This window comes from Sceloporus undulatus, chromosome 1 (assembly GCF_019175285.1).
Source record: "Sceloporus undulatus isolate JIND9_A2432 ecotype Alabama chromosome 1, SceUnd_v1.1, whole genome shotgun sequence".
Classification (NCBI taxonomy): Eukaryota; Metazoa; Chordata; class Lepidosauria; order Squamata; family Phrynosomatidae; genus Sceloporus; species Sceloporus undulatus.
This window is the reverse complement of record NC_056522.1, coordinates 296,666,359-296,691,927: the sequence shown is the minus strand read 5'-3', so window position 1 is coordinate 296,691,927 and position 25,569 is coordinate 296,666,359. Positions and strand designations below refer to the sequence as shown.

General features: G+C 39.6%; 1 protein-coding gene across 1 annotated transcript in view; it reads left to right on the top strand.

Annotated features, from left to right (window-relative positions):
* Positions 1 to 25,569, top strand: part of ABTB2 (ankyrin repeat and BTB domain containing 2) — a 211,543-nt gene that overhangs the window by 101,307 nt on the left and 84,667 nt on the right. The window contains 1 exon segment of the mRNA XM_042453998.1: positions 24,951 to 25,097. Within this exon segment, the coding sequence (XP_042309932.1) occupies positions 24,951 to 25,097 (147 nt within the window).

Genomic DNA, 25,569 nt, shown 5'->3' with positions numbered 1-25,569 from the left:
ATAATAATAATAATAATAATAATAATAATAATAATAATAATAATAATAATTTTTTTATTTGTTAACCGCTTTTGCTACGATCAAAGCAGTGTACAATATCGTTAAAAACAGACAATAGGAACAATTAAAAATTCACATCTAAAAATACATATTAAAAGAAGTAAACTCAAACAAGATTAAAGACATATTATAACATATAATAAACTATTAAAACCATGAATTACTATATATCAAAAATAATAGGGGGGAGATGGTCTCAAACGGAATTGGGAGGGTAGGCTTGTAGGAAGAGATGAGTCTTTAGAGCCTTCTTAAAGGCTTCTACTGTTCCACGGAGGCGAATCTCTTCCGGTAGGGCATTCCATAGGGAAGGCGCCACTGCTGTGAATGCCCTTTGTTGTGTGATCGCCAGTCTCACCTTAGGGTAGCTGAGTAAGGATTTCCCTGTAGATCTGAGTGTGCGGGGAGGATTATGTAGGGAGAGGCGTTCCCTCAAGTAACCCGGGCCCAAGCCATTTAGGGCTTTAAAGGTGATAACCAACACTTTGTACTGGGACCAGAAACAAATTGGCAGCCAATGTAGAGATTTTAAGATAGGTGTTATATGTTCGGACCTCGATGTCCCCGTAATTAACCTGGCTGCTGCATTTTGAATCAATTGAAGTTTCCGAACCTGATACAAAGGTAGCCCCATGTAGAGCGCATTGCAGAAATCCAAGCGAGAGGTTACCAGTGCATGTACTACTTTTTCTAGGTCCCCCCGGTCCAGACAGGGACGTAGTTGGCGTATCAGCCAAAGCTGATACCAAGCACTCCTGGCCATCGCATCTACTTGAGATGATAACTGTAGAGATGGATCCAGGAGTACTCCCAAACTACGCACTTTGTCCTTCAAGGGGAGTTTAATCCCATCAAGGACTGGATGGGAAATTTCCCTGCCCGGGTTTGGATACACCTACTTGGATACACCTACTTTGATTGTCACAACTGATGTCGAAAGCAAAATGTATCCATTTTTAAGACACACTTGCCTTTCAGCTAGGAACAAAACACTTCAGATACTGCTGGAAAAAAAGAGGGGAAAGGCTGAAGCATTGCTTGATTGGCAAAAAATCATTTGGATTGGGTTTTTTTTTAAGGGCAGAATGTATACCAACAAATACCACCACCTGCTGACACATTTGCCCCATCTGGAACAGTCCTTAGTGTGAATCCAACTCATAGTTTTCTGCCCACCCATGATAACCTGTTATTCTGCCCTATACAGTATAAGTCTCAAAGTCATTGTGCAATCAAGGCAGCTTGCAGATTGAAGAAATTGTTAGCCTGATCACAATCTCTCTGCAACATCACATCAATGCAGATGGCTGAATGTGGTCCTACAGCTTCCAGCTCATTGGGGATGAGATGATAAAAGGAGCTTTCTTTCTCTCCCTTTCTAGTCAATGCCTGTCAGGAAGAGATTGGCTCAAATCCAAATGCTTCTAAATTAAAGAAGTGAGAAAGACATAGATGCAAATTTTTCACATGTGACTTGACTTCTGAGATAGTCTACTTAGATTTATACTCTGTACTATTTCCAGTAAGGCTTGCACAGCATGCGAGCTATCAAGCCAAAAGGCCCACCAGCAGTGGCCTGCCAAATGCACAATACATACCATTTGTGTGGTCCCATGCAGGCAAGGAAAACTAAGCCATGTGCAGGTCACTTGAGACTGTTCACCGCAAGACACCGTAATAGTATTTTCATTTAGAAAGTTAGATGGCAGAGATATATCCTTCGTTTCATTGCGCTGTACAATTAGGGTAGCAGTGGTCTCCTTCCCATCCACTCCTCTTCCAGCCAATATCTGTATGCTACAGAATAGTGAAACTCATTTAAGAGTTAGGCTCTAGTGAGTTTAGTGTCCATCACTAGCCAGATAGGTTTGGGAGTCTTTGTTAACATCGCAGCCAGATGTTGGCAGCTGTCCAGTGGTATAGAAGAGATGGATTTGTATTTAGTGATTCTGTTAGATACGTTTTGCTTTAGTTTAGCTGTTTGGGGTCGGGAAAAGATCTACAGACTGGGAAAGGACTATGCAAGTGAACTTTTTCTTTTACTAACCTACTTATATAGTTCTTATAGCTGTGGCAGATGGGTGGATCATGTTACTGTACTTCCCCACTTTTTTCCACGGCTCTGGAGAAGGAGGGGGAGGAGTATCTGGGATCTACCCTTTACCTCTCTCAGACTGAGAGCCCTTCCTCACAGGGGAGAAAAGTTTGAATTTGGCTACACTGCTCTCTGTCCCAGCAAAGAAGCATTCAGAGTTCTTCCTTACTGAGGAGAAGCTTCTTCTCCCTTTGCATCCGGTCACCTTGGAACAGCATCTGAACAGACAGTCAAGCGGCAACCAAGAGGGGTCTCACCCATATCAACAAGATGCTTGTTGATCACTGTTCAACTGACTGCTTGGTTCCTGCTTATTTGTACCCAGTTACCTGGGGAGCAGCAACCAAGCAGCCAACAGGCCTTCCTTTTGCTATAAGGTCAGCTCAGCCAAGATGGAGGAGCAGGCCTGGGCCACTGCTGTTGCTGCCACTGCCACTGTATTCCCACATGTGAGACTGAGGTGGAAAAGGAGGCGATGGCAGGCTGGACATGGCTGAAGTAGACACCACTGGCCAAGTGACTGCTGCACAAACAGTAGATCTAATATCAAGAAACGAGTGTTGGGCACACTAGGTTTGTTGCCCACAAGGAAAAAGATGGTAGCCCATAAAAGTTTGGGGACCACTGCTCTAGAGGGATATCAGTGCAGAGATCACTCCCCTTCTCCACTTCTTGGCCATGTGGAGAATGGAAACAAAGTAAAATTGAGTGGATATGACAAAATGGCAAGGATTACAAGTGACAGCTACATTTTGAAGAGATGTTTGAGACCTAGTGCTTGACAATCAAGAATGAAATGAATCCAACTGATCTTTACCAGGACAGATTCTTTTACTCATAACATCACAACAATATTGCTCATTGTTGCAGAGTGGTTGTGGCTGTGGTTGTTTTTAGCTCCTCTTTTGTTTGTGCTGGCAGCATCCCAGTCTGTGGAGGTCCTCCCTAAAAAGAACCTCTATCAAGAAGAAAATTACTGGCAATCCGGTAGTACTCTAATTAGGCTGAGGCTTCTGGCTATGATTTTCATGGTCTAATTAGCAGCAGCACCCTCAATTAATTAGAAAAATCTACAGCAAGGTGATGTGTTCCTAAAGTATACTTGAAATAATCACATGTACAACATTCTAGGCTACAAGTGCAAAAGATTTAAACAGAAACCTTTTTAAGCATTTAACCTACAAGCTGCTAACCTCACAAGACAAATTCATACATTATATTGATTTTTCGCTTTTCTGGTTGATCAAAATATTGCTAAGAATGTCACTTTTCCCTCCCAAGTGTTCTTTTTTTAAAAAAAATACTCTGTTAAAAAAACCAGGATGTCAATAATCCAATGACCATTGACATTCTTCTAAAAACAAGCTCAAAGTGGCATTGTTGTAAACTGAATTGCTCATTGAGGGAGTTATATATAGTTTTGAATAAGTAGAGAATCTCAATAGATGCTGAAGAAGAGTAATCCTTTAGTAGATGAAGAACAAGTTATGCTTACTGTGCTTTTGTAAATGGCCAAAGGCAAGTGGCCCAGATCAAAACAACCCTCTGTATCAGATGACAGAATGTAAAGAGAAAACCTTATAACGTAGATTGACTAGAGGGCTCCCAGTGTACTACCAAACCCGCCCTGTGACTGCTTGAAAGTTGAGAGAAAACAATTGTGCTTTTCAGAAGTAATAATAACGTGTTTTTTGTTTCTTTGATTAATAGGGGCTCAATGAACGAGAGATTTAAGCTGTGGATCATGTGCTATAGTGGTTGGGGTGATGACAGGGGTGGAAAAGCTTCCCTGTGTTAAGTTTATAACTGCCCAATGAGACAAAGGGAAAACATTTTAAAAAATGAAAGGGTAGGGTGTGGAGAATGACAGTATGCAACAGTAAGAGGAAAATGGGAAGGAATTGTTCAAAAGAGGAAATAGATGAAGGAAGGGGGGTGGATAAAGGGAAAATGTATGGCAAAAGGAAGAGATCAAAGCAGTTTTTCAGTGGTCCAGCTAACTCAGTATCCATTCTCCAATATATACAGTATCTGTCTTATACCACATAAAAGGGGTAACGTTTGAGAACCCTTTCTCAAAGCCAACTTTAGACATTCTAGTTCCTGTTTTGACAAGTAAAATGCAAAAAACAAAAAGGCACTATTGATCCCTGGATCTTGTCATCTAAGAGCTGAGCAAGCTACTTGATCATGCTGTTTGGATCCTTCCTGCAAACCTTTTAAGGGAGCTTTTGCCAGGGCTTTTCCCTTTCAGTTGTCACTAAAATATCTGGTCTTTTGCCGATGTCTGTATGTTCTCCTATATCTCCTGTGTCTCCTGAGCAATAAAATCAAATACTGCTTCATTCTAAGACTGCTGTTTCATATGAGGAGATATTCTAGCCAACTATTGCACTCTTAGCCATTACTGTGAAATTGTTTGTTCCTTAACATAAGTTGTTGGGGTGTTGTTGTTTTTTAGATTACATATGGTCACTGTTGATGCATTTGTAGTCAGTCAGTCAACCTTTATTAGGCATAGAAAAACAACATGCATTTGTAAATAAGGATCAAGCTGAAAAAAACATCAATTGTATAAGCCTCAAATGTGAAATTCTGGACATTGGAGAAGCGATGTCAAGTTCTGCCTAAGGAGAATTATAATGCATCTCCCCTTCTGCAAGATTCACCTTCCTTTTGTGAGGACTCCTCCCCACAGCCATGCAGTGGCCTGTGAAGAGCATGGAGCATTGGAAAAACATCTGACTGTGTCCCTCTACCCAGGCATGCAATGACGAAATCATCTTCTGTTGCCTCCAGAGATCCCAGAGGATGCCTTTGTTATTCTGTGTCTGGCTATAGGGACATAGTCATACACTTCGCAGCCACTAAATGGTTGTGGAGAATAGATAATAATAATAATAAATAATAATAAATAGTTTATTTATATCCCGCTTTTCCAATTTGATCAAAGCGGCGGATGGTACAAACAAGTGAGTTCTGTGGTCATGGAAGAGGAAGTTAATTCTTTCCTCCACAACAACCAAAAAAGTTGAAATGACTTTCATTTTCACCTGTATGTGAACTCACAAGTTGTCATGGTCTTGGGGATAAATGTTTCATGTTACGCAGGTTGTGCTCTTTTCTGTGGACTCACAATTTTATTGTCTTTACTTTGATCTGAGTGTATAATTTTTAGCATGTCTCATATTTTTACTGCCTACATCTGACAGAGAAATCAATGTGAAAATTGCTTTGCTACATTTGTCTGCATTTTTGTTATATAGTTCATGATCTGAAAAGTAATTCTCCCCCTTTTAATAGTACAGGTTGAGTATCCCTTATTCAAAATGTTTGGGAAGAAGTGCTTTGGATTTTAGATTTATTTATTTATTTCTGATTTTGGAATATTTGCTTATACATAATGAGATATCTTGGAGATGAACCCAAGTCTAAACATGAAATTCATTTTTGTTTTGAATAGACCTTATAGCCTGAAGGTAGTTTTATAAACAATAATTTAAACAATTTTGTGCATGAAACAAAGTTAGCATACACTGAACCATTAGAAAGCAAAGGTGTCACTATCTCAATCACCCATGTGAACAATTTTGGATTTTGCAGTATTTCACATTTCAGAATTCTGGATAAGGGAGACTCAACCTGTAATAATTATCACTTTAAAATGTTTTACACACTGTAAATCCTTTTGGTAATTTTTCCAATATCTTGCTAATATTCCATGAAAGAGTCCTGTATGATTCCCATATTGCAGATGCAGGACTGAAATTGACATGCAGAAGCATGCCTAAGGCCCCATAATGAGTTGATGACTGAAAAGAGTTTTAAGCCAAGGAGTTCCTGACTCACAGTTCACACTCTAAGCCACTATATTATACCAGCTCATTTTTGGCTGACCTTGTTGTAACCCCTCATTACAGTGTGTTTGAGAGGACTATTCTAAGAATAAGAATTATTGATGCCTTCTGAAGACGATACTTTGCAATATTGGGAATAACCTGCTCTACTAAATAGTTCCAAGTGTTTATTTGAGAACACCTAAATCAAACAGCAGATGTCCTTTTTTTCCAGTGCACAGCTGACATAAAAGCCACATTGCTATCCAGATGATATGGAACAGTGCAAGTAAAATTGTCAAATACTTACGAGCCTTATTTTCCAAACATTTCTTTGAACAATAGATGTGGTGGCATTTTTCTAAAAGTACAGGATTAAAAGGTGGATGAACCACAAGCTGTTTAGGGTACTGGTTTGGCAGTATTAACTTTCTGGTTGTATTAGCTTTTGTTGTTGCAAAGAAGACACAGTGCATCCCAGATTAAGAGCTCAGGATACACGGTATACTGTTAATGAGTGATTGCATGGAAACCAGTACATCATTACTCTGCTTGTTTAAAACCCTGAAGACCCCCTCCTCTTACTTGTTCATACAGGCTTTATTCTTTAGCTTGCCTTTTCACCATTTTTTTCCAGACCCATCTCCTCTCCAGCCAAGAGATAGAACTCATCCTTGCCAGGCCTCCATTTTTATTAATTCAAACTTTCTTAAAGCTTGTGGTTGGTTATCACAACTGGAGGCTAATACAAATCTGTCAAAAAAGCTTCCATACATGACTTGGGTTACTAGGGTGTGAATAAATTTCTATAACCATAAAATGAACAGATGAATTGTGTTCTGATACAGTCTCAGCTATGCAAATGAGACAACCAGGAAGAACTAGAAAATTACTATTACTATTCTGAATATTAGGCTATTCCAATTCTGAATATTAGGCTATTTGCTAGAAGCAAATTCTTAATTTATTTCTGTATCTGTTTAGTTTTTGTACCATTTCAATATATCTTCTTCCATATCCTCCAACATTTCACAGATGAAATCAGCACTCAACTGTCCAAGCAATATCAGAGTGAGCTCAAGATGGCAAAAAATATTAATGAGGAAGAACATCCCAGCTAGGACAGGCTGCAGCAGTTTACTTTGGCTTGAGCCTACAGGGAAGGGCAAGATTCCACCCTGTCTCTCCTTTCCCCCTTGCTAAATTAATGGAGTGCAAATGACTTTTGCACTTTAAACTCAAGGAAATTGAGACATTTTAAAAATAGTTGAAAAAGTGGGATTAAAGAGGATTAATCAGGACCGACAAGACGACAGCTGTCACATATATTTTCCCTTGAAGAGAGCCTTTGTAAATATTCTGGAGGTCCCATAGAGAAAGGTTTGGGATCATACACGATGGTGGAGAATTCAAGAGTAATATCATCTCTCTCTCCCTCCCACACATGCACATGCGCACGCGCACACACACACACACACGCCAAACACACATGTATACTGAAGTTTCAGTCTTAGTCCTTGCTTTCTGCATACTTGGGAAATCATCACACCAAATACTTCTAAATAGGTTGTTTTTCACAATTTTATCTTGAATGCGTCAAAGAGCAAGCCCTTGAATCTTATCAAACCCCCTCTCTGTTTCAAAACATAGTCAGGGGGTGCATTTTGTTCCTGTCAATAGAGGCCTCTGTACAAAAGTGACACCACTGATAATGTTTTTCAGTATAAATGATTTAGATAGGACGATCAAGGAAAATTATATGCTTCACAGCAGCTAGAATGCAGAACAGAGGTCAAGCATACCACTCTCTGAACTAATCAATTTTTTCAGCTCAAGGGCCAGATTTAATTTCAGAGTTCTTGTGGGCCAAATCCTAGTTTCAGGCAGGACCGAAGCAGAAACAGTGGAACCAAAAAATACCAGCAGACTGGCAGTTAAGGTCGCCAGTATAGACCTTAAGGGAGGCATTTTTACCTTTTAGAATGAAAAAACTGCACAAAACAAAAAAGCCAGTAAAAAGTGGTGTCTCAGAGAAAGAGATTCAGGGTCAAATTGGGATTTTAGGTCTAAGCTTCCCCAGTCCAGTTCTTATTCCAATTTTTTTTTTCAGCAGTGTTGGTCAGCTTAGTCCATACGTTTTTCAGCAGTGCTGCTAAGGATTTCTGTTTTGATCACAAGGCTGTTCGTATACTATATTGGAACAGGAGTCATTACAATGTTATACTGTGCCTCATAATGTTTCTCTCCATTTGTCTATGTAGATGTTCTTGTTTTAAAGGAATTAATTGCATTCTATAAGCAAACATTTCTAAAAGCAAGATGTGATTCTTTAACTCCTGGATCAGGGTGAGTGGCTGTAAAACCTTCAAAAGCCTTCAAAATCTTAAAAATGTTTTTTACACAACAAAAAACACTTTGAAGAATTCATGCTGTAGCAAGGCTTTCAAATGTTGTTGGAGAGTGCCATCCCAAAGTAGCTCCAAACTCATAGAAAGGCCTAAAAGGTTATCAGAAATAACAATAGCTAAGTTGTTGGGTGACTCCTGGTCACCCAAAATGGCAGCTATAACAATGTATTCTGCCAGCTCTGGTACATGCCTACCTTTGTCCCAGATGCAGAAGCTTCCCTGTAAATGGGGTGGGGGGGGGGGGGGAGGAAAGAAAAAGAAAGGAAAGGAAAATCCATATTGAGTGACAGTTCAATGTGTTTCCAGTTAGTGAGCCTTACTCTCAGGTTAGCAATTGACAACAATACCAAAATATGTCTGATAATGTTCAAATATTGGTTCAGACCCTGCACAGAATACCATTTGTTACTACATTGCTTAATAGACTGTGGTAGGTTGTGGCTTTTGCCTTTTTAACTATGCTACAGCCTCCCAGATTTTTAGAGTGGAAGCCTTTACTACTTCAATTATAACATTTTATGGCCTTAAACTGAACCAGCCTAGCAAAGTTTCCAGTGCCAAATGAAGCTGTATCACACTTTCAGATGGACTTTTACCATGTTTTCTAAAACAGTTATTATCCCCCCCCCAAAAAAAAAATGCATCTCAGTACTTAGCTAGTTTCTGGTCTCAAAATTTAAACTAGAGCTGTCAGATCTCAGGGTATGGCTGAAGTCTTGGGAATTGCTGTATTTCTCCAGAACTCTATGTGGTGAGACAACCATCCTAAAAGTAAGTGATGGAAAAGCCATAGTCTCACAATGGATTAAATTGATATGTTGGGTCAGTGTTTTGTTTAGTTTAGTCATTAGAATTGTGAACTAAGGTCCAACATACATGCATGGTTGGCCATGGATATAGCATTTAATGATGTAAATAATACACAAGTGCTGGAGCACATTTAAATGCACTTAGCATGGTTACAGACCAACAGTATCCCATTCTCTGAGAATTCAGGCCAGGATCTGAGACCAGCTGCCAGGTTCTTCAGATATTAAAGAACTTAGTCTTTGAGATGTCCCAGAGAAAAGATAGATAATGATTTGAACACAGTTGTTTCTGGACCAGCTGACTGTGGAAACAAGTACAGGGGCAATGCAGCCAGAATTTTAGTGAAGCCCTGCTAACAAAGTAATGCAGCAGTTCAGAGGTAAGGAAAAACAAAAAGAATTTTGATGGGTAGGCAGCAGAATATGCCCAGGTGTTATACCACTTGCCACTATTTCCACTCATGCTCTCATTCAGTGTGGCATTATCTACTGCACACATAACACATCAAGTTCCCCTCCCCCCTCTTGTCCCAAGCTCTACACTGCTTCAGGGGCTTGTGGAAGGCTGAAAGCAAGTGTCACTGCTGCTGTGATTTGAACAACATGAAGCTTCATGAGCTGCAGAATTGGCATCTTAGTCCAAATGATACAGTGGGGCAGAATTCATGCATCCACACTCTCTTCTCATTTCTCTTCTCTTGCACTTGGTGTACTGGAGGCTAGGAGAAGAACAGCCATTCCCAAAAACTTCAGCTAATGACATGTTTATATGCAAGAGGCCCATGCGCCCTAGCTGCCAGTTACTGAGATGCCATCTTTAATAGAATCATAGAGACAAGAGCCATCAAGTCCAACCCCTGCCAATGCATGTGGGCCAGTGTATATGGTAACAGAATTTAAAGTAGCTGAGGTATGTGTGAAACATCTATATACGTATAAGCTTTATGTTTGGCCTGCATACATTATCAACTTGATCTTACCCTTCAGGCTCTACCTCAGAGCCTTAGTCCAAGGCAAGGCAATGTTAATTCAAATCCATATTTATTCACCCATGATGTTCACTAGGTTATCTTGACCCAGTCACAATGTCAGTCTTATCTATTTCACATGATTGTTGTAATAGTAAAAATCAGGGAACTCTACACTAAGCTCACTGAAGCAAGGCTGTACCTTTTTAAAAAACAATATTTGATACTACAACAGTTCTGAACTGGGTGGTGTAGTTGGGTGCATGATTAATTCTGACTCACCATTTAAAACTTGGATAGGTTCCTTATCTATGCTGCTCTCTGTCATGTATTAAAGATTCTGACTTATTTGACGTAGTAAAGACTTAGATACAAGATGTTGCATAATTTGAGAACTGTTGTTGGGGTTTACACTACAGTGGAAATGAACCTAGGTCCTTGCTTTTTTCAGTATCCTAATTTGAATCATAGAATCATAGAGTTGGAAGAGACCACAAGGGCCATCCAGTCCAACTCCCTGCCATTTGCTCAAGAATATGATGTCATCTGATCACATGAGACTGAGCAAAGTCCTATTAAGCAAATAGTTAAAAAGCAGTCCCTCAAAGATAACTCATGCTATGCAAGATAGTAAATATATTTCAATTCATGAGCTCTAAAAAGAAAAACAGCTTCTACACAGTATAAAACATTAGAACACCCAGAGACTCTGATAAATGAGATCTCTATTTGAATTTGGCTAAATTAGCTTGCTTGAGGCTACACATATTGAAGGACACAATGTAAATTAGGTCACTTTTTAAGGCTATTGTTGCAGTCCTATGCACAGTTATTTTGCACTAAATTCCTTTGAAAACTACTGCTTAGATTTTTAAACAGAGGCTCGATGGCCATCTGTCATTAGTAGTTTTATTGTGTATTCCAGCACATCAGGGGGTTGGACTGTATGACCCTAGTAGTCTCCTCCAGCTCTGTGGTTCTGTGATTCTAGGTTGTGCTCAGTGAAGATACCTTCCATGATCAGAAGTCTCCTTCTCTGAATGAATGCTTCTCTTTACCATTGGTGCCTGTAGTTTGAATGGTGGTGGTGGGGAGACCTCATTTCACCACTGCAGGGTTAGATGCCATCTATGTTTAGACCCCAATGCTATTGTCACCACAAAAAGATAAGATCTAGGGTAGTGAGATTTCTTTCTGAGGCATGTACCAGGCTGAAATAGAAAAACATTCAAGAGTTCAGGTCATGGAGCAAGGGCCTAATGGAAATTAAATTCAATGTGGCAAGAGTGTTAGTTCCAAACAGTTGTGTGATCTCGGCCAGAAAATAGTATCTTACATGGGTTGGTTATTGTTTGTCTTTTTTCTATCAATACAACTGTGTTGAAACTGGGTAGGCAGGAAATCTCTGACTCAGTTCTGGTGCCTCTTCTTAGCTTCTCCTTATTATCTTAATATCCCTGTGGTTAATATTACTCAATGACTGAAATGGATCTGAGATGAAGTAACTAGAAGGTTCTTCACAGTATTGTAGCCAGTTAATTGCTGATACACACACAGACACTGACACACACACACACACACACACACACACACACACACCTCTCTCAAATAAATCTGGACTATCAGTTATCAAAAACTATTCCATTTTTCTAAGTCCCAGCACTAAGGTTATCGTGTGACATAATCAGGGCCTTGAATACAGCACACTTCTCAAGTCAACATTTCAAAATTTCAGATTTCTAGGGGATGGTATATCTTTGGTTTGCGTTGTGATGATAATTGTACACTGATGGAGGAATGGGAGGGAGTTGCTTTGGGGGAAATGTTATGCAGTTTGAATTATTGATAATGGATCTTATTGTTAGGAGACTTAATTTTTGACTGAGATTTACTTAGAGCTCATAAACCTAGAAGATTAAACTTCCTCTTTCTAGAGACTTCCCAGGGGGAAAAATGTATGACTCCAGGAAATGGGTTTGAGTTAGCAGGTGGGGTTCATGCTTTGGGACACAGTAGTGAATCAGTGTTTCAGGATATGCTTGTAGGACAATGCCCTCTTTGGTGTGATGCAGAAGGCACATGAATGGAAGCTCTCACCATTTGTGGCCTCTTAAAATATTTTGGCACACTTTATATAAGGATTTCATTCTTGATGCCTTGGCCCAGTTCCAGTGTAGAGCTGCAGTTTCAATTAGATGAGAATATTTTACTTGCTACAGAAATATTCAAGTGCACAATGTTAAATTGCCTTGGTCTGAGTTCAATTGCAAAAATTTTACAAGTATATTGCCAGTGCAGAAGTCATCATATCACCCTTCTATGACCTATATATGTGTATTCATTTGGAGCACCGATTGCCTATTTTAAAGCACAATATTATAATTAACAGGTATAAAATATATGACAGTTGGGATCAGCAGGTAGTCCGCATCCATCCTACCAATAGGTATCATATGGTGTAGCACTCATTACTTCAGAGGCAGAGACACCCACCTCAGCCTTATTTCATCTCTATTGCATAAATACCAAGGACACGCCAATTTTACACTTCTCTGTAGCTTTCAAACATCAACCCTCATTCAACATATAATGTGGCCAGATACTGTGCAGCTGTGGTTAAAATTCAACAGGCAATGACCTCTGCAGTAAAATACAGTAGTACCAATCTTGTCTTGCTATATTGGAATCTGAAGGATACTTTAAATTCTGTTTTTAACCTGTATTTTTACCTTTTTTTATTTGTCTATGCTGGTCTATCTGTGCTGGTCTATGGCCATAATAAAGATTCTATTCTATTCTATTCATTACTTCAGAAGCAAAACAGGATGACTGGATGATTGGGAAGAACATTCTTGGTAAATAGATTCAACAGCAGCCAGTCATGGGGTGACTAATCCCTACTTCTTTCTCAAAGTGTCCCTTAAAAAAACCTAGTTGCTGGCCATGTATCAGTAAGTTAGTACTAATAACATTTAATGGGCATAAATCGAAATAAGCTGATCCTGCCATTGTTGTGTAATGGTGGATACATCCAATAGAAATGCCCATACCAGCCATAATCGCCTTAACTAGACTATAATAAACAAACCCATACACTCCATCATTACCTAGAGAAGTTTCCAATCATGAGGCCTCTGACCTCTATGAGAGTGAGGGCATTGTTAAGATAAACATCCCTGCCTGATGAATCCCCTTTGCTTCCAAGATACTTAAGAGTTTTCCGTTGATATTTATGTATTTACATATTGGGTTTTTATCTTGCCATCCTCTCAAAAGTGGGATTCAAGAACAGCTGTCCGTAATATGGGAATACAGAACATAATTAATACCCCCAAAAAATCTAGTTAACATCTGACACAGTTAAAACACAAAACAAGATGAAAGATAAAAATAGAATTAAATTAAAGTCATAATTAAAACAATTAAAAACACATTTTTGCTACCTGACCTTGTTTGTTAACCACTTAAATATAGCATCACAGCTTCTTTTAAAATGTTGGTCTCCCAGTTGTTAACCAATATAAATCCCAAAGCACATTATACCTGTATGAATTAGACTTTATTGGCTGTCACACAAGTTTCTAGGCATGATTCAAGGAACTATTTGTAACCTATAAACCCTTAAGATGTCATTATCCCCTGTATCATCGGAAGCAAACTTCTGCCATATAAGAGCAACATGTTTATTCAGGTCATCTGGGCCCCCATCATCTACCTCTGACATAGAATCATAGAACTGGAAGCACCATCGGATCCAAACCTTCACCATGCAGGAATGTCCTCTTTTCCTTGGGCAATTTACTGCATTTGATTGGTTTTATCATATTGTGTTGTTATCAGTTGAGGAGATTGCTGCTCTTTCCCTGGTAACAGATGTTTTTAACCATCCAGTTTGAAAGGGGAACTCCATCTCAGAATGCATCTCCAGACACCATACTCTAGCATACTAATGACTATGTACTAAAAAATTGTTTAGTTTGTGATCCCTGGAAATGGAACTAGGAATAAAACAGAGTGAAGAATGCAGTTTAAAAGTTTGTAAAAATGAATGGCTATTGTTACCCTAAAAGGTAGGGAGAACTGGGGTCCCCACCAACAATGTCAGCATCTCCTTAAATGTTGGGGGAATTGCTTAATTCAGATGAGGCCTGTGAGAGGTAGGTAATGGGGGGTATCATTTCACCTATGTCTACTAGTACTAACTGCAGAGGCACTCCAGTTTTAGTGACTAACAGTTTTATTTAGAAATGTGCAAAGGTGCAACCTTAATAACCATAAAAGGCCAATAGAAAGAAAGATGTGAAAGGTTGGACAGCAACAGATTGGGAATTAGTAGGGAGGATAATTACCAGTCCTGAAGAGATTCACGGAAGATGGGAGAGTAGCTCAGAAAGCACCTGAGGGTGATACCATGAGTGAGAGACCCTCTGTGCACACAAGGCTAGAGCTGGGCCTGATATTTATATCCTATTCCATAGCCTTGAGGGATACTACCACATGGTGTAACAAAGACTTGATAAGTTTCCTGTGGAGTTGACAAAGGGGGCCAAAGTGGCTGATGGCTTTAACTATAGAGCAATTAAACAGTGATTGGATCTGGGATAGCCCCAAGATATTTGGACAGGAAGGAGCACAGCATGTGGTAACATGAAGATGGTCTTTAACTGTTTTTGCTATGAGACTCCCTTTGTCTCCATTTCAAGGTGAAATGTGAAAAGGCTGGAAGAGGGATGGATTGAGCAGCAAACCCATTTGTTTTAGTACTATCTGGAGCCCGAAACAGATGGACCAAAAGGTACACCATTGGGCTGTGTTGGGGCATGCGTTTACTTGACGCACACCCCCAAACCATGTGGAAGCTGCACCAGGGCTGCCTAAGGTGGCCCAAACCTAGCCACAAAAGGAGTGGGGGGGAAACTACTCCTTTTGCCAACCGAATTGAAAACCGCAGTGGCAGCCTAGATTGGGGCCGGGTGCATGAGGTTGCCATGACCCCAGCATGAATGGCACCAGAGTGGCCACAGCCCACTTTGTCGAGCCCGTCTGCTTGAGACCTAGGTCTACCACGTGTCTTTAGGTTAGCATGATCCCTTACCTAGTTTCCACAGGTCATCATAACCTCTGAAAAACATACCTGATGCTAGATATCAAATATGAAAAACCCCATATCCTGTGCAAGGGGTGTAGGATATGCGAACAATATGGTCTGTCAAATCTGTATGGTGTTAAAAAAATCAATAATATGAATTAGTCTAGAAGAATATAAAATGCAAAATTTGCTTGAACCTTTAAAGAGATTACTTTTATTTATCTGTACTAGCCTATTTAAATCTGACTAGCTTCTCAAAAATGGATAAATATTTAAAGTATATTAAGTGGCTAAATTCATTATTGTCTGTGAAATGCTTCTAAATTGTTTTCTAACAGTGCAGGGGTAAATAAGATGACATAAATCTAGTTATTAGTCCCAACTAGAGCAGACCCCTTTTGTCTGTTGTTGTGAGCCTTCCATTCTGACTTTATGGCAACCCTAAGGCAAACCTATTGCGGGGTTTTCTGGGGCTGAGAGTATGTGACTTGTCCAAGGTCATTCACCGGTTTTACCTGGGTGAGCAGAGAGAATCAGACTCTGATCTCCAGTCTGCACTCAAATCACTACATCATGCTGGTTCTTCCTTGGTGAATTACAACTTGGTAAAGCAACACTTAAGTAAATTCCAGTGATTCACTTGAGTTGGCACTAGCAACTGGATTTAGGCTGTTTATGTTTAAAGTAGCCTTAAAAGAATTAGGTAGCATCTAAATTATACTTTATTATCATATACTTCTTTGCCATTTCATCTGGGAAGTTTACCTTTTAGTCGGAACTTACATTATTGTCCTTAGACAATCATTAATTTAAATCTACAATTAATAATCTATAGTTAAATACATAATGATAATTAATTTAAATCTCCAAATTAATAACTGCACACATGACTTGGGCATATTTTCTCATTAACAGAGATGAGAACATATTTGACTTTTTTCACTTAGGCATTTTTAAGGCAATGTATGAATGTAATTTCTATTTTTTATTGAAAGTGAGTAAATGCTGAACACCTTCCAGCACTTTCTGAATATCACCCTTTCTTCAGATGTTTTTCTTTCAGTTTTAATTTCCTGAAACTGTCTATAGGTTCTCTTTACATGGTATTTTTTCTGTCCAGAGGAAAAATATGTGGGGAAAAATAAATTTATTGGGGTTTTAAAAACCTGTTTAATAATTTGCACAGAACACCTTGCCTTCTCTGCATTCCTCCTGACCTGTGGCCTCTGGTCCTTAGGGCATAGTCCTTGTCTAGTTCTAACAGAGCCAGATCTTTGTACTTTAACTCACACTTTTGTAACAATAATGACAGTCTCCCAGAAAACATTCTTAGCTTCACAGACTTTCTATCTGGTGTTTTGCCATTCTTGAGTGGCTTCATCTCAGCCTTTAAAAAGAAAACTCTTTGGAAGGCTACTAAAATATTAAACGACTGGCAAATTAGACAAATTTGGCAAGCTTTCTTTCACCTTGAGATATCTTTCCACCAACACCTCTGAAACTTATACAAATGATAGAGCCCACTAAAGTTCTAAGGTGTTCGGAAGAGGTCCTTCTCTGTCCCATTCCCTTCTTAAGCTCATTTTGTGGAAACAAAGAAGACCTTCTTGGTGGCTGCTCCCAGGCATTGGAACTCACTTTCTCCCCTCTCCTTCTGCCAGCATGTTAAAATATTTTTATACAGTCAGGATTTTAGAAACTGATTTTTAATGCTGTGTTTTTATGGTTTGTATAAAGTTTTTAATGAATGTTAATGTTTTTAACTTTATAAACTGTTTTAAATAACTTTTATATACTGTTCATTTATTGAAATGTTTGTATAGTTTTTAATCAGTATTAGTTTAAAATTTTCTGTTAGCTTCCTTGAGTCTCTTTATTGAGATGGGTGGTGGTGATTTATATGTAATTGAATTAAATAAATTAAATAGATAAATATTCAGACTTTTATTAGATTTTTATCTGGACTTTCTAATTATGATCAAAGATGATGTTTATAAATCATACATTAATTTAGAAATAAGGATGGAGAATCTGTTGTTCAGTAACATCTAGAGGTCACCATTCCCATCATTTTTTACCATTGGCCATTTTTATTGGGGCTAATGGAAGGTGGAGTCCTACTACACATGCTCCCTTACAAAAACATACTCTACAACATTTCATGGAAAAAAACTGAGACACATATGATTAAGACAAAAAGGTTATTAATAAGGATAAACATGCAACCTAGGCTGCAGCAGTTTGCGTTTGTCTAAGTCCACTAGGAAGGGCAAAGTTCCACCTGTTCTCCCCTCCTCTCTTCTTGCTGCATCAATTGAATTCTAACTATTTTTGCACTTTCAACTCATTTTACAGCAATTGAAGCAATCTGAGGACTTAGCGGAAAATGAGGAGAGAGAATCTGGTACATTTTTAAGCAGTGGAAAAATGGGACAGCAGATGATTAATTGAGACTATGCCTGCCAAATTGGGACAGTTGGAGGGTATTCAAGAGAGGCTTTCCTTGCCATTGCAACAGGAGAAACTGTTCCAATCCCAATAACTATCCACCTCCCTACTCAAACACACACAGTGGGCCCTTGGTATCCTTCAGGATTTGGTTCTGGGACTGCCTGTGGATACGGAAATCTATGCTCAAATCCTATTATAAACAATGGCATATTAAAATGGTGTCCCTTATATAAAATGGCAAAATTAAGGTTTGCTTTTTGGAATTGGCAGGGGAGGGGGTATTTTTAAGCAATGAATGGTTGAATATGTGCATGCAGAGTGCCAATCGTAATTTTTTTTTAACTGTACATCACATGTAGCTTGATCTTTCTTCAAGGCAAGAATTATAGAATCATAGTTGGAAGAGACCACAAGGGTCATCCAATCCAATCCCCTGCCATGCAGGAACTCATTATCAAAGCACCCCCCAACAGATGGCCATCCAGACTCTGTTTAAAAACTTCCAAAAAAGGAGACTCTACTAAATTCCGAGGAAGTGTGTTCTACTGTCAAACAGCTCTTACCCTCAGAAAGCTCTTCCTAAGGTTTAGGTGGAATCTCTTTTCCAGTAGCTTGCATCCATTGTTCCAGGTCCTATTCTCTGGAGCAGCAGAAAACAAGCTCGCTCCATTCTCAATATGACACCCCTTCAAATACTTAAACCGGGCTATCATATCACCTCTTAATCTCTTGAGAGTTCCTCTTAAGAGTACAGTGACTGCAGAGATTCCAAAGGATTTGCTCACCCTCGCAAAATAGTTTGCCTGCAAGCAATGAGATGGGGGGACTCCATGCCCTCCCACTCACTTCTGTTGAATTGATTTTGGCTAGGAAACTGGAAACAGTTTCTTTCAGTTGCTTTAAAAAGTATCATGTTATAGGCAAGGTTTTTTTTTTTTTTAAAAATAGCTTTTAAGCTGGCAAAATTTTATTTTTGAAAAAATGGCTTACTGGAACTCCACCCTGTCGCGCCAGTCTTTTAACAGCACTGGCAGAAAGAGCCCATAAGCAAGTTTCCTGTATTAAGTGAGGCAGAATAAACATACCTTATTCCACACTGCTGTTTCAAAGGCTTTGAAAAATTCCAGAAATTAATTATTTTTGCTCAACTACATCTGAATCACAGAGATGGACAAACCATTCAGTACAGATGTTGTTCTATTAATTTGTATTTATTTTATATACTTATGACCATGATTTGTAGCCCTCTTTGGTGGGGGGGGTATGAGAGATAACAGAGCATCACTAAAATACATCTGAATGATAAATATTGTCAAATTAACAGCCATAATCTAATTCAATATACAGCCTCAAATGCATTTAATTTCACATTGGATTTTTTCCAACAAAGTCCGCTATACCACAAATTTGGTAGAATTTATGAATCCATTTCTGGTTGACCTTACTGTTCTTTTGATGGTAATGCCATTAAGGCTATATGTTCTAACAGATTCCTATGCAAAAAAAAAAAAGCCATGAGCTTTATATATTTAAAAAATTGGTGGTAAAGTTGAAAAACACTTGTGTAAAAGAGTATCATGTAACCATATCAGTTGGTGTCAGTTCTTTTGCTGCTTCTCAGACTAGAGTAAAAATCAAGTGGCTCTTCAGATGCTTGTTAGATCGTAATTCCCAGTGTTACTTGCCATTTTTTATGCTGACTGCAGCTGCTGGAACCTGAAGTCCTACAATTAGATTGTCATACTGTGAAGTTGAAGACTTTCTTGGCTGACATCCATAGTTTTTGTGGGTTTTTCCTGCTATGTGGCCATGTTCTAGAAGAGTTTATTCCTGACGTTTTGCCAGCATCTGTGGCATTCCTGACGTTTCGCCAGCATTGGTGAGTTTTTTGGGTTATGTGGCCATGTTCTAGAAGAGTTTATTCCTGATGTTTCACCAGCATTCTCTGAAGATGCCAGCCACAGATGCTGGCGAAACGTCAGGAATAAACTCTTCTAGAAGATGGTCACATAGCCCGAAAAACCCACAAAAAAGATTGTCACATGTTTCCCTCCCTATCTTAGACCCCTGGAATCTGCAGCAGCTAAACGTTTCTGTGCATTGCAGGGTCATCCACCTGTTCTACCTCTGCCACCAAAGGTGAGGGTCATCCTCCTGTCCAACCACTCAACACCACCATAGTTGAAACACTGCAACTATCACAGACACCATGTGCCTGAACTTATCCACTCCTCCACTTGTAACATTATTATAGCATTCTTGGAGACAGAATTGTACAATACAAAAATTAATTTATTAAACAGAAATTCAACATACAGTAAAAGATTACTTATTTTACACATCTAAATCCTGACTGACCCTAACTTGCTAACTCTAACCCACATCTCTCATTTATATTCATAATGTTGACAGGCTCGTGTCTTTAACGCTTTGTAATTTTAAACTGCCATACTTGCCAGCCTTTTGAAAAATCCCTTCATAGATTCACCTGATCGCCAGTCACTTCCAACATTCCCTTCTCTCATCCTCTCCCAACATATCGTTTTTGTTGTGGTCACTGTGGTTGTGTGCCTTCAAGTCTTTCCTGAAGTTGACCCTATTACGGGGTTTTCTGGAGCCAAGTGGGAATTGAACCCTGATCTCCAGAGTTGTGATCCAACACTCAAATCACTATACCATGCTGGCTCTCTGACAGGTCCTTACCTTATGACATATGCTATACCTCACATACATAACCACATTTTGCCTTAATTTCTTTAATAAACAATCTGCATTGCCCCCAGAAGAATCCATACCATCACACGCATTCCACATGCTCAGTGTTTTTCAGGGATATGTGACTGCAGCTCAGATACTGTCTTATACTAGCTCTTCGAACATTTCTCATGAGTCCAACTGCCAATTTTGCCCCTGTCCAAGAAAAAAAACATCTAAAATCTCATTTGCCATCAAAAACGATATTCATTAATAGTATAATTGCACAGTTATTGGGCATTATTGTACTGTGGTATTATTAATACTAAACCATTCATCCCTGTTTAAATCATTCTAGAATAGTTTGTATGTGATTTAATAATGAAAAAGACCGGTCAGTATTACTGGGGTTATGAAAAATGTGGAACTTAAATATTTTGTAGACATCTTGCTTTATTTATACATTGATTAGTTTCTGTTCACACTTTCCGTAGTATTATCTGTTCCTGTATCAGCCTGTTTTTTACTTTAGCAGTCATGTTAGTGCAGAATGTGCAATTGAAAATATTTGTGATTAATGGGGAAAATAAAAAGAATCAATTTGGGGTGGTGGAAAAGCAAATTAGTGTCTGCTATCTGCTTCTCTGGATATTTCTGTTGTCATGTACTACTGGTATTTATTTTCCGCTTTCGAAATATGCAAATTACTTAGTTCACTGCCTGGGATTTCCCATTTGCTCACAATGATGCATGTTGAGACACAACAGTTTTCTTTATTTCCTTCTCTTTCAAATACCCAAGAAGTCCTTGATGATGACGCTTACCACACTGGTCTTCAGGGACATTCTCAGAACGGCCCGGCAGGGGACGGAACAAGTGGGGGACGGATTTTACCGCACACACCAGTCCCTCACTCGTTCCGTTCCCCTCTCTTCCATGCCCATTCCATTCCAGAAGGGAACGGTTTTTGAGAACTGTTTTGAATGAATTGCCCCCTCTGGAATGGATTAATAACGGAAGAGAGGGGAAACAGAACGAGTGAGGGACTGGTGAGTGCTGTAAAATTCGTCCCTCGCTCATTCTGCACTCGTTCCTGCTCCTTCCATTCTGTTCTGACGATGGACCACGCAGGAACAGTGTGGTAAACTCCGATGTCATTGTTGACTTTATCGCTTCCCAGCCTGTGAAAAAAGAGGACACATGATCAATGAAGAAAATAAAAGCCATAATCACAATATAAATGGGCAACTATTTTAATCAACCTTTGCTTTTGATGAGTGCAATCCCCAAGCTCCAAACCTTCAAACTTATAGGGAGAGTAGCTGTTCTTGGATGGTCTATAATACTGTCTCTCAAGCTATTTTATGTGGGGATTGTTGTTGTTGTTGTGCGTTCAAGACATTTCCAACTTTTGATAACCCTAAGGTGAATCTATCCTAGAGTTTTCTTGGGAGGACAGGCAGTTGTTTTTTCCAACGTACCAGGGACTTCTTGCCTAGAAACATTCCAGGAACCAGAAGCCAATGGCTGAGAGACTGGCATCAGACCAGGAGCCACTATTTGGAGCAACACCTGTCAATACTCATCTAAGTGCTACTGGCAACAATCTCCAGTAGTCTTCCCATATTTGCGGAAGCAGGGAGAAGTAATGACATGATGATTGTGTACTCCTGACAAAAACAGAGACATAGAGAATCCAACTTTCATTGAGTTGGGATGTCTTGTGAGATTTGAGAGGGAGACTTAAGAGAATATCGCACAGGTCCCTGGAACGAGCCTTGTGCATTACAAAAGGGTCCGGGATGGGGCTGGAACGAGTGGGGGACACATTTTACCACACACAGGGAAGTCCCCGTTCTGTTTCCTTCCGTTCCATCTCACAGGAGGTGATTTTTGAGAACTGTTCTGCAAACGTTCTCAAAAATCGCTTCCTGTGGGATGGATGGGGGACAGAATGGAAGGGAACAGAACGGAACGGGGACTTTTGTGTGCGGTAAAATGCATCCCCTATTTGTTCCGCACTCATTCCTGGCCCCTTTCGTTCCATTCCCAATCCGGCCCGATGCGATAAACTCCTATGACTTCTATATGGTGTCTCATGGGATTTCTGGTGTTTTGTGAGATTTCATAGGGAGACATGGCTAGACTTATATAAGGTCTCAGCACACATGGCTTGACCTCACACATCTCACCCATCATCAGGTTCTGAGGTTTCCTAGACCTGGAGTGGGCAAAGTGGGACCTGTGGGCCACATGCAATTCCTGAATAGCCATTTATGTGAACCCTGGGCCACCCAGTGTTGAAAAAATGCTCTAAAATGCTCCCAAAAAGCCCTCTAGGAGTGTGGAGGGCATTTTCACAATGTTTGGAGCCCTTTGACTAATCAGGGATAAACAAAATATTTGCAACATTGTTGCAAAAAAATCCAAACTTTTTTTAAATGCTCTCTGGAGGTGTGGGGGCATTTCTACCACATTTTGGGCCCATCTTGGAAAATTAAGGCCCACCTTTTGTGAAATAGGAAGTGAACAGAACTGTAATTAGATGCAAGTCATGATTGGAATGCCTTTCTTGTGTACTGTATCTAGATGTTAAAATCTCTAACAGAAACAATTCTCTCTCTCTCTCTCTCTCTCTTTTTTTTTTTTTTTTTTTACTATGGTGGGCCAGATCAGTCAATATGAACCCACTGATTTCCCAGCAAGTGAAGAGAAAAATAGAATATGCCTTATTTCCAGTGTCCTGGTGAATTTACCACATGTCTCTGTTGCTACCGTCTCTCAAAATGAGGACAAACCAGTCAGATAAGGCCTGGAACAAACCACACAAAATCCAAGGCAGCCTTACTACTTGTTCCCATATAAAATTAGGCTTGCCATATCCCGCCTGGGGGCGGGACTTTCCCAGTTTGGGGTGGGTCCGCACGGTCCCGCCCCAGTTTGCCCCCACCCCCGGGCTGAGGGGAGAATTCCTTCCCCGCCTGGGCTCTGAGGCCCAGGCGGCAAAGGAAAGCCTCCCTGAGGGGAAGATTCCTTCCCCGCCTGGGCTCTGAGGCCCGCCACCGCGGTGAAAACGGGGCCCAAGCGGGAAAGGAAAGCCTCCCCTCAGCAAGGCTCCTTTTCAAATGTAGGACACCAAAAATGTGTCCTACATTTGAAAATTTTGTCCTACATTTGTCCCAGTTTGGAGGTCCTGACTTATGGCAACCCTATATAAAATGGACACTGCATAGCAAATGAATGATAATTTGGGCTGATGTTGATTTCAGAGGAATGACAACTAGGTTTGATGTTGAAACCTAGTTACCTCACCTATTTACCTCCTTGGTTGGTAGCCTTGTTTAAGTCACTTGCTATTTCAAATACTGATTGCACAAAGGTGTTTGAAGCCTACAAGCAGGACATGATGGCAACAACATTCTCCTCTTTATCCCTAATGCCTAGTATTCAGAGGTGTATTGTCTCTGAATACAGAAGTCCTTGCTAGCTATCAGGGGTGATATAGAAGGGGTGTGGGCAAAGCTGGGAAAAGACTGAGGGAAACTGGAACAGAGAGCCAAGAAAATTTTGATGGAAGTAAGCTGGTAGAGCTGGCAGGACTTGTAACATACTCCTTTCCTGGAGACACAAACCACAAATAGATCCAGAACAGATTGTTCAGATTTGCTCTTGACTGCACAGACACAGAATATGTAGCAGGTTATTCCATTTTAATTTGGCAATATTTGTAGCTGACACTCAGTTCTCATTAACTTGGCTGGAGAAAGGAGTGCTGCAGTCTGACCTCTTAGTCTATTACAACAGTACAAGAGCAGTGTATGTACACATCACTTGTTTTGGCCAATGCAGGATTACAGTCTTTTGAAAATTAAATGAAAGGAGCTTTTATTTCTCATTAGATTTTGACTATTGTTTATCTTCTGGCTCATGCAGCAGCGGATAGAACGATAGTTTGTTTTTTACAGCTCATTTATCTTGTCCTTACAATTCTTGTGCAAAGTAATCCGGCCTTTACTGATGATGATCTCACTTCTATCACACTGTATTCTATACTGGAAGTTGGTTTGTCTGTATGATTCTGTATGCCCAAGTGGTTCTCAGTGACTATATGATATTTTACATTGGAAGACTAATTAGACTAGAAGTGACCACAAAGTCCTATAGTTTGTCTTGGATCCACTGAGGGACTCGTGAAAGAGCCATACACAAATTAGGTTGTATTTCTATGTGGCACAAATCAAATGAAAGGAGCAACTATCTGCCAGTTCCATAATTCAGGCAGACATGTAAGAATGAAACAAACTTGAGTTTCCACAAAATATTTGGGGACACAAAGCTACCTGGCTTAACATCCCTTCCAGTTGTAACAGAGCTATTGCTCCAGTAGGAAATGTGACAGAGAGACAGATATTGATACTGGCCAGACAAGCCCAACACCATGCATTTTTATTTACTCTCTAAGTATGTCTGATATTTGTTGTTTTATATATTCTGTCCCTTTTTTTAAAAGACCTGTTTACTTTTCTTTGTCTTGATTTAGGTATGCTTTCTCTGCCAGCATACTTCAGTCCTTATAATGATGGATCCACGTGCAGCAATGGAAAAGCGGATGCTTACGCTCAGCTGGAACTTCGAACTTTAGAACAATCTCTCCTGGCAACTTGTGTTGGTAGCATCTCTGAACTCAGTGAGTTTCACATGCAACCCTCAATTTGTTTGTTTACATCAAGTATGGTGCCTTTCCCTATTGAAGTCAAGAGAAATATTGCCATTGGCTTTGCTGTTGTTTTGCTTGGGCTGCTATTGTGCAAGTTATAAATGTTTCAGAATGTTTTTCAAGGGAAATTCAGATTTCTTTTAAGTGTAATTTACTACAGCAATGCACAAAAGTTAACTTTCTTACACTATCATCATCTGTTTCTTATTCCTATTGGCATTACTGTTGTCATTATGGCACTTTACGAAGAACAGGTTTGACAGGATTTGCTATCTAAAAATGAACACAAACAAAACAACAAAGTATGCCAGTGAAAATGCAGGCAGGAGAAAAACAAGTGATTATTTCATTTACACATGGCATACTGGCCTACATTCAGTTGTTTGTCCACATTGTAGCAGAGCCAATAAATCAATGGGGACTTGATAAATCAGTACGTATG